Below are 9,079 nucleotides of genomic sequence, written 5' to 3'. Positions count from 1 at the left end.
ACCACCCTAATGATTTAGGGCTTATCAGATTTCATCAGTGATATTCTAGCAAGTTCGTAATTCCAGATTAATACATTTTTCATTACTTTGCTTTAGATAAATGGGTCTGTCAAAGCATGACAATTACAAAAACACCAAACAGTACATATATAACTGATAGAAACACAAAGTTATATTCAAATGCAGAATTACACACATTTAAAGACTAACACGCTAATAAATTGCAGATAGTCCCAATTTATATGGGAAACATCTCAATGCACCAATAAAACTATACTATATACTTTTAGACTACGTCTGAGTACATTTTACCATTCTTTTTGTAAGAGATAGCATTCCTGTCCTGTTTCCCAGTGGGATCATAAAGTTTTACGACCTGGTCAGGAGTGGGGTTACAGAAAACATTGACTCTATTTGAGAAAGTTAAAATGATGAGAAACATTTCCAACTTATAAGATAGTAAAATTATAACCATTTACACAGGATTCACCATTTTATGCAATACACAAACATTCAAAATACATATTAATAAAATGGCGAAGATACAGAGCTTTAAGAAAGGTTTATTTTTGTGTTTGTGCTTATGTGAAATGTGTGTGTGAATGTGGGGGTTTCATGTCCCTTTTGAGGTTCGCCCACGTGGCTCTGGAATTTCTTAATAGGTGTAATAACTGTCCCTCAAGGCAGGATGTGTTAGAGTCAGGATCAGAGATGTATAAAGTACTAGAGACCCATACTTGAGTAAAAGTACAAGTGCTCTATCAAAAAAGTGACTTGAGTAGAAGTTGAAGTGCTCTTTAAGCACCACACTTAAGTAGAAGTACTAAAGTATTCAACATTTTTTGTACTTAAGTATTGGAAGTAGTCTATTTCAAAATTTACTACTCAAGTACTGAAAGTAAAAGTAGAAGTATTGTGTTATGTAGCTATTAGGCAAGGCAAGGCAAGGCAAGTTTATTTATATAGCACATTTCGTACACAATGGTAATTCAAAGTGCTTTACATAAGAGAAAGTAAAATAATCATGAAGAAAAATAATAACAAAAATAAAACAAGTAATTTTACTTTTAAAATGATTAAAACATTTTAAAACAGTTAATAATAAAACAATAATAAAACATAAAACAGTGAAAATATAGTGCAATCAGTTCGGACATTGCACAGTGCTCATTCAACAAATGCACAGCTAAAAAGATGCGTTTTGAGTCTAGATTTAAATGTGACTAGTGTTTTAGCACATCTGATCTCTTCTGGAAGCTGATTCCAACTGCGGGCAGCATAGTAACTAAAGGCAGACTCCCCTTGTTTTGTGTGAACCCATGGTATTTCTAACTGACTTGATCCTAATGATCTGAGTGCTCTGTTAGGTTTATATTCAGTGAACATATCTGCAATATATTTCGGTCCTAGGTCATTTAGTGACTTATATACGAGTAAAAGTACTTTAAAATCAATCCTAAATGTAACTGGAAGCCAGTGTAAGGACCTGAGGACTGGTGTCATATGCTCAGATTTTCTGGTTCTAGTCAGAATCCTGGCAGCAGCATTCTGGATGAGCTGCAGCTGTCTAATGGTCTTTTTCGGAAGGCCAGTGATTAAAGAAAGTAGTCAAAAGTTTGAACATATTGTTTTTACTACTTCAAATGATTAACCTAAAGGACAATCACAATTCCTTTGACTGTAACTTCTTGTAAACAAAAAACGGTTACTAGGGTTAGTTAGCCCAATTTGCAAAATTATGTCATTAATAACTTACCCCATGTTGTTTCAAACCCGTAAGACATCAGAGGGTCATTTAGAATTTTTTGAAGCATCGAAAATACATTTTGGTCCAAAAATAGCAAAAACTATGACTTTATTCAGCATTGTCTTCTGTTCCGTGTCTGTTGTAAGACAGTTAAAAACAAAGCAGTTTGTGATATCCGGTTCGCGAACGAATCATTCGATGCAACCGGATCTTTTTGAAACAGTTCACCAAATCGAACTGAATCGTTTTAAACGGTTCGCGTCTCCAATACGCATTAATCCACAGATGAATTAAGCTGTTAACTTGTTTAATGTGTGTGACACTCCCTCTGAGTTAAAACAAACCAATATCCCGGAGTAATTCATTGACTCAAACAGTACACTGACTGAACTGCTGTGAAGAGAGAACTGAAGATGAACACAGAGCCGAGCCAGATAATGACTCGTTCACGAGTCAAGAACCGTTTCTGTCAGACGCGTCCAATTCGTGAACCGAGGAGGTGATGATACTGTGCATGTGTGATTTAGCGTGAAGCAAACAGACACCGTCTGAACCGAACTGATTCTGTGTTAATGTTATGAGCCCAGGTGCAGTCAACGCCAATGACGCCATTGCGTCGAGCGCAAAAGAATCGGTGAACTGTTTTCTTCAACTGGTTTATTGAATCGAACTGTCAGAAAGAACTAACGTTACTGGTCATCTGAGAACCGATGCAACCGGTTCTTGACTTGTGAACGAGTCATTATCTGGCTCGGCTCGGTGTTCTCTCTTCACAGCAGTTCAGTCAGCACGCGCAGTCTTCTTAATCGCTTGATTCGCTCAATGATATGCCAGCTTCATCAAACCTCCCATCTACAGTTCTGGCAGTGGTTTGTAATGGAATGATTCGTAACATTTTTATAATTGTAACGAGTAACGATGCAGCACATAAAAAAAATATCAGAGTAAAAGTATTAAACAGTAAAAGTGGAAGTAGGAGAAAAAAATAATACTCTAGTAAAGTACAGATACCGCCTATTAGTACTTAAGTACAGTAGTGAAGTAGTTCTACTTCGTTACAATACATCTCTGGTCAGGATTCATTAATATGGAACAGACGGCTGAAATACCATCAGCTCATTAGTGTTACAACACCAATAACTTTCCAAATACTGCTTGCCTAAACCCTATAGCCATTTTTTTTTAAATCACCAACATGGTTTTTTTTTTTTTTTTTTTGGAGTCTCTCAGCTGAATGAACTCATTAGGTGATTAGTGGAGTACTCAACTTAATCTGTGGGTGTCTTATAAAAATAAATATACCACTGGGGAGGCTCCAGGAACAGTTTGAAAACATTTTATAACCAAGCAGCCCATTGTTTTCTTCGGTTAATTCTTAATCACATTTAAAAATGTTAAACCAAACATCTTATTGGAGGTTTTATTTGCTTTGTAAAAAAAAAAAAAAAAAGCTTGGTACGACTAAGCATGGTTTGCACTTCCACTAGAGTTTAGTATCGCTTTAGAGATGGAATCGTGGTGCCACGTCACATCAAGCGCTTACAGATTCTGCTCCTCTATCAAGGAGTGGGAACATCTGTACTTCCACATCCAGTCACAGCACACTTTGGGTTTCATAACGTGGGCCTTTTGATACAGGAACCATTTAACTGGTTAATGCCAGACTGGGCAAGTGTGAGATCCTGTTCTTGTAAACCTCCAAAACAAAATAAAGCCTACGTAAGGGAGCATAATAGGGGAAGTCATGGCCTAGTGTTTAGAGATTTGACTCCTAACCCCAGGGAGGTGGGTTTGAATCTCAGGCTGGCAAAACCACAACTTAGGTGCCCTTGAGCAAGGCACCGAACCCCCAAATGCTCCCCAGGCGCTGCTGCATAAATGGCTGGCCACTGCGCCGGGTGTGTTCACTTTTGATGAAATGTACAAATTCTGAGTATGGGTCACCATACTTGGAAGGTCAAGTCACTTTCACCCCCCACTTAATAGGACCCCTTTACAAGACACTCAAGATGGTAAACTTGACGGTGGTCACAAGCAGTTTGGCTCGTATGTGTGTGCCAGCAAAGCCACATAACAGGATTCAAATTGTAGAGTTGAGGGAGAAGAGAAAGCACAAGACAAATGCACAACCCATTAAGATCATTTTAATGAAGTCAAAGCACTTCCAGTTATTTTTGGCCATAGCCAGGTTCCTTAACACTGATGGGCCCAACAGAGGATTTATCCCACCGCAGATCTGAGGAACAAACAAGCAGTTAGAAAAAGTGGTGCATAATAATAATAATAATAATAATAATGTCAACCTAAACTAATCTGACCTTTATGGGGCTGGTCACTTCCTCTTCTGGTACTACACGTGGAGTCACAGCAGCCACACACCTGGTCAGAACCATCTGCAGACACCCAACTGACAAGACACCCTTAAGTTAAAAGCATTTCCTCAGTCACCTGTACACTTTGAGGTGGTGAGGGAATCATACCCATTAGCGGAGAAGGAACAAGCTTTCTGTTCAGGATTTGGAGTCGTTGTTGCTAAAGCCACCTTCACCATGCATGTGATGTAAACCTGCAGAGACCATCGTTTGTAGATCATGATAGCACATAATATAAAGCATTGCACATGTCACATACCAGTCCACTGTCTGGTTGCTGGAACCTGAAAGCCTCTAGCTGAAGCTGCAACTTGTCACCTTGAGTTCGGGGCATGAAGTGAGATCTGGAGCCTGTGAGCTTGGCATCAACCAGGCACCTGGGAAAGGAACCAAGTTAATCTTCAATACACCTAGTGTGGGACACATAAGGTGCACCACTCACCCATTGTTCTCAATAAAGGAGTATCTGGGGACAGATGTTACATCAGGGACTATTGTGGCCACACAGCTGTCCACAAACACACGGATGGGAACATGGCTATATGAAAGCACAGATGCTTCAAGATTTATGATATCACCCAGGAAGTATTGGTTAGAAGGCCTCTCGAATCTCCAGTCATCTACAAAGACAACTTTTAGAACAGGTTCACAAGCACTGGATAGTTACGAGAGCATTTGGTACACCAACCAGTCATGAGCTTGAGGGAGAAGACGAAGACCTCCTCTGCAGCTTCAAGAGAGGTATATGGGACCCAACTGGGCACTAAGGAATCGCTGCTCACATTGTGCTTTCTGCAAGAGAGTCAAACTATCACTTTACTCTGCCTTCAGTCCATCAGCAACCTTGAACCCTGACCTCACCTTGAATAGTGACACTCGATTCCAACCACTGCGCTAATGCTCCGAACAATAGGAACACCATATGAAGCCTCTTGTGGGGTGTGGAGAAGTTTGAAGGTGTAGACAAGCTCATCGTTAGTTACCTGAAGATAGGACTCCTGTTGGTCAAAATACTCCAAGCCACTGAAATGGAACATTTAAACCTCACCATCACTACACTGCCACATCCATGCAATCCAGACTCAAAGACAAGCACTTGAGCAGATGGGTCTTCTCCAGTTGCAGTACAGCCTCCCAGTGTAAGAGCAGAAGAGCTCACTAGCTTCCCAATCCCAAAGAAGTCTTTCTTGACTTCCACATATATGGAACCCTCTCTACACTGAGCCGCTACGCTGTTGGGAGGTACAAAGTGATGTGGATCAAAAGGGATGACTGGCTGCTGTGGTTCTTCTGGCAGGTTTGGAAACTGCCATGTCAGTTTTGTCACTGGACCCAGCATCTGTTCTTTTGACTGAACTCCAAAAACATCTTGAGAAGGCCTCCTAAAGTCACTCTTGGCTGGTGTTAGGACAGGAAATCTTTGTGGGGCTAATGCAGGTTTACTGGGGCCATATTTCTTGGGAATTGGAGGCATCCTAGAGTTGGTTTTCTGAACTTTTGCCCTAGGCATAAAGTCACTTGGGGTCCAATCATTTCTCTCACTGGGACTCCACTGTGCTTCAGAAAATCCCAGCACAAAAATGAAAACCAATCCAAATCCAACTTGCCCAAACCCCATTGTTATTAAGCTCACAGTTCAATAATGCACTAGTGCTCCACCATCCAAATTTATACAGCTGAAAATCAGGATGGCTCCACCTCTCTCGTGACAAGCATAATTTTCCTCTATACTAATTTACTCAATCAATTTGTCACAGGTGAAAACCATTTATTTCTCTTTACTCAAAATAAACTATGCCCCATTTAAGGACATGTTGTATTAGAAGCTATACCAAATGATTGTTTACTTAAAAATTAAAATTAAAAATTACATAAATTCTCTGAAACACAACCAACATCTAAGCTTTTTTGTGTCCTCTTCTTATTAATTCAGAAACATGATCACGGACAGAACTGTACACTAGTGTTTTCAAAATAATAAAGATCATCGTGTTTCTACACAGTCAGGCTTAGATTGTGACACAATTGCCTCACATCAGCACATCAATCTTCACAAGAGATGGAAATGGAGCAAGGGAATGCAAGATCATAGTATAGTACATAGATTTTATTGTAGATTCACTAAAATGTTTTCTCCTCCTTCCCATTGTTTTATGACTAGGTTGATCAGTGTGTGTGAATTTACGGTAGACTTCCTTCCTTCAGCTTGAACTACTGCATGCTGAAAAGAAACCCGTTAATGGACATTAAGAACAACACACATTAAAACACACTGGAAAATGTCTGGAAAAGTCTTAAACTAAATATATTGTTGACAAATAGTTTGTGAAGCAGCGCACACACACACAAAAAAAAGTTGTTATTTTTTTTCTGTTACACAGCTAAGATTTCTCATTTGATTCATTTCTTCAGAAAGCAACAACTAGTGTGCCACTGAACAGTCACATCTACTTTAACACAACACTTAGGCTCATGGTGCATTCTTTTCATCTTGCCAATTCGTCCCTTTGGAATTATAAGGTTCTGTCTGCATTCCAAGTAGTTTGGAGATATTGAGCTTCAAAATTTTTGCATTCCACCGTGTAGATAGAACCTTATTGTTTTTTAAATAAACAATAATGTATACAAGATTTTAAAAAATCTATCACATAATTTAAATAAGTTGTCACAGAATAACAATATGGGAATAAATCAATTTGGACAAAAATGTCAGATAGAACCTTATAATTCCAAGGGGACGAATTCACAATTCTAAGTTGCTGAAACAGCCTGTAATGGATGCATTTATTTCTGGTAAATGACAAGGGTGATGGAGTGGGAGTCTCCTAGACACCATTAAAACAGCTTCATCTTACATACAGACAAAAAGACAAGCAGACAGGTAAAGACACTGCTAGGGAGACTGGGTCAGCTTTGTATTCGTATCAAAGAACAGTCGACGGCTGCTTTCCTGTACACTTTAACTGTCCCATCTGCTTTTCTTACGTTTGGGGGGATCAGGAACTGCAAAGCTGTCTTTATGAGTCGCTGAACTCTCGCCGCCATCTCTTTCTGACCGTCCCTCTCTGTCCTTATGGCTCCCTTCACCGTTTCGGCTTTCACTGTGATGATCTCTGTCACTATGATGGTCCCTCTCTGCGTAGCGATCACGGTCTCCACCACTTTGCCTGCCACTTAGGGATGGGTACCGAAACCCAGTATTAAACTGGCCCCGGGGCTAAATTATGAAAGACCGTAGTATCAGTAAGATCTGACGGTATCGGTTCTGCTTTCGGTACCGGAGGAAAAAAAAATAATGTACTATGTATTTTTGCTTAATAATGTTGTCGTGCACATTTAATCTCGCCAAACATTTCTAATGTGCGATCATATTAAGACGTTTGTCCGTGAGATCTGCGTGAACTCACATGCACGCCGCGGAGGCTGTCTGTCAGTCACACACACACACACACCACAACGAGCGCACGACATGCATTAACTGTACGTAAACTCCTGCTTAATCATAAAGAGTGAAGATGGCGAAGAGATTTGCTTAATATTATCGTGCACATTTTATCTTACAAGTAATTTCTAATTTGCGATATTATTAAGACATGTCTGTGAGATCTGCAAGAACTCGCATGCGCACCGCGGAAGCTGTCTGTCAGTCACACACACACACACAACAAGAATGAGCACGGTACACGCATAAACAGTACGAAAACTCCCGCTTAATACAAAGAGTGACGATGGCGGAGAGAGCAAAATGTTCCAAAGTGTGGTTATACTTCACTAGAGTTAATGCTGACAACCCTCGTTGTCATAAGTGCAAAACAATATTTGCATGTAAGGGCAGAAACACAAGCAATCTGTCAAAGCATCTTTCAAAAGTGCATTATGTGTATCGACTGCCTGGCTAGCTCGTCTCTGGTTGTTGCCCCATCTACATCAGGTATGTATGCTAAAATCATGTTGACTCAATGTTGTTCACGTCATTAAAATAAATGTAAAATCTCCCTGGTTTGCTAACCTTACATAGAAATTCTGTTGATTTCTTTTGGTAAAAATGAGAAATTAACATATTTTCTACTTGTTTTTAAAATTCCAAAAAAGGAAAAAGTATGTGTGGCGAGTGGGGCGGGGCCGAGAGGCGTGGGAACGAGGAGTGAGGCCAGGTGTAGTGATTGGAGATGAGCTGCACCTGCGCCCCACCGCCAGTATCGAGTCCCACGTAGGAGATGGAAGGATATAAAACTGGAGCGACTATAGTGAAGGACGAGAGAGGACCAGGCCTGGGACATTATTTTATGTTTTGATTGTGCGCCGGTTCCCGCCTTCTTCTTCCCGATGAGTATGGAAATTTTAATATTATTACAGTGGTGCCGAAGCCCGGGAGAAGGAGGGACGCGCTGCTGAAGATCCCTCGCCGCTGTGGTGAATCCGCGGTGCCCTCCAGCAGGCGAAGTTTGTGCCGCCATGGACGCTCGAGGCGGTGGGCTGGAGCGAGTTGCCGGGGACGGGCGAGCTCGCTGCCGGCCGCCCACGATATGGAGGGGCGGCTGCCGTCCGTGAGGGAGTGGAGTAGTCGGCGCCGTTCGCCAGGGGGCCGGAGCCTGCCGCCTCCGTGATGGAATCCGGAGGGGCAGGGAACGGGGGACTCCTGCCGCTGCCCAAAATCGGAGGAGCCGTCGCCGTCCACCGGGTGGCGGAGGAGTGTCGTGCCGTCTGCCGAGGGACGTCCAGTGCCACCGCCGGGCACCGCGGAGGAGATCACCCAGCCGGTGGAGGGCCGAGCAGCAGTGCATCTGGGAACCGGAATTTTTTTTTTCCTCTCTCCCCTCTCTCGTCCCTGTCGCCCCTCCTTCCATCTCCTTTTCTCTCGCCTCGTCTGTCCTACCCCCAGGTTCCCGCAGGTCCCCGTGAGCGGTCCCCCCCGGAGGGAAGGGGGGGGGGAGTAGAGCGCAGTCTCGAGGGTACCCCC

General features: G+C 42.0%; 1 protein-coding gene across 1 annotated transcript; it reads right to left on the bottom strand.

The window, feature by feature from the left end:
- Positions 1–3,869: 3,869 nt before the first annotated feature.
- On the bottom strand, positions 3,870–5,767 carry LOC113038280 (zona pellucida sperm-binding protein 3-like). The gene is made up of 8 exons (XM_026195593.1): positions 5,168–5,767; positions 4,981–5,102; positions 4,808–4,911; positions 4,562–4,739; positions 4,379–4,496; positions 4,228–4,313; positions 4,066–4,154; positions 3,870–3,983 (listed from the first exon to the last, which is right to left on the bottom strand). The coding sequence occupies exons 1-8, from the start codon at positions 5,735–5,737 to the stop codon at positions 3,916–3,918; spliced, it is 1,335 nt and encodes a 444-aa protein (XP_026051378.1). The 5' UTR covers positions 5,738–5,767; the 3' UTR covers positions 3,870–3,915.
- Positions 5,768–9,079: the final 3,312 nt, after the last annotated feature.

This window comes from Carassius auratus, chromosome 2 (assembly GCF_003368295.1).
Source record: "Carassius auratus strain Wakin chromosome 2, ASM336829v1, whole genome shotgun sequence".
In the NCBI taxonomy this organism is placed as follows: Eukaryota; Metazoa; Chordata; class Actinopteri; order Cypriniformes; family Cyprinidae; genus Carassius; species Carassius auratus.
This window is presented reverse-complemented; position numbering and strand designations above follow the sequence as displayed.

Coding starts and splice junctions, on each gene's coding strand:
- LOC113038280 (XM_026195593.1), bottom strand. CDS start 5,737: ATGGGGTTTGGGCAAGTTGGATTTGGATTGGTTTTCATTTTTGTGCTG. Junction 4,912..4,980: donor ATCGAGTGTCACTATTCAAG/GTGAGGTCAGGG, acceptor ACTCTCTTGCAG/AAAGCACAATGTGAGCAGCG. Junction 4,497..4,561: donor TCCTTTATTGAGAACAATGG/GTGAGTGGTGCA, acceptor TTCCTTTCCCAG/GTGCCTGGTTGATGCCAAGC.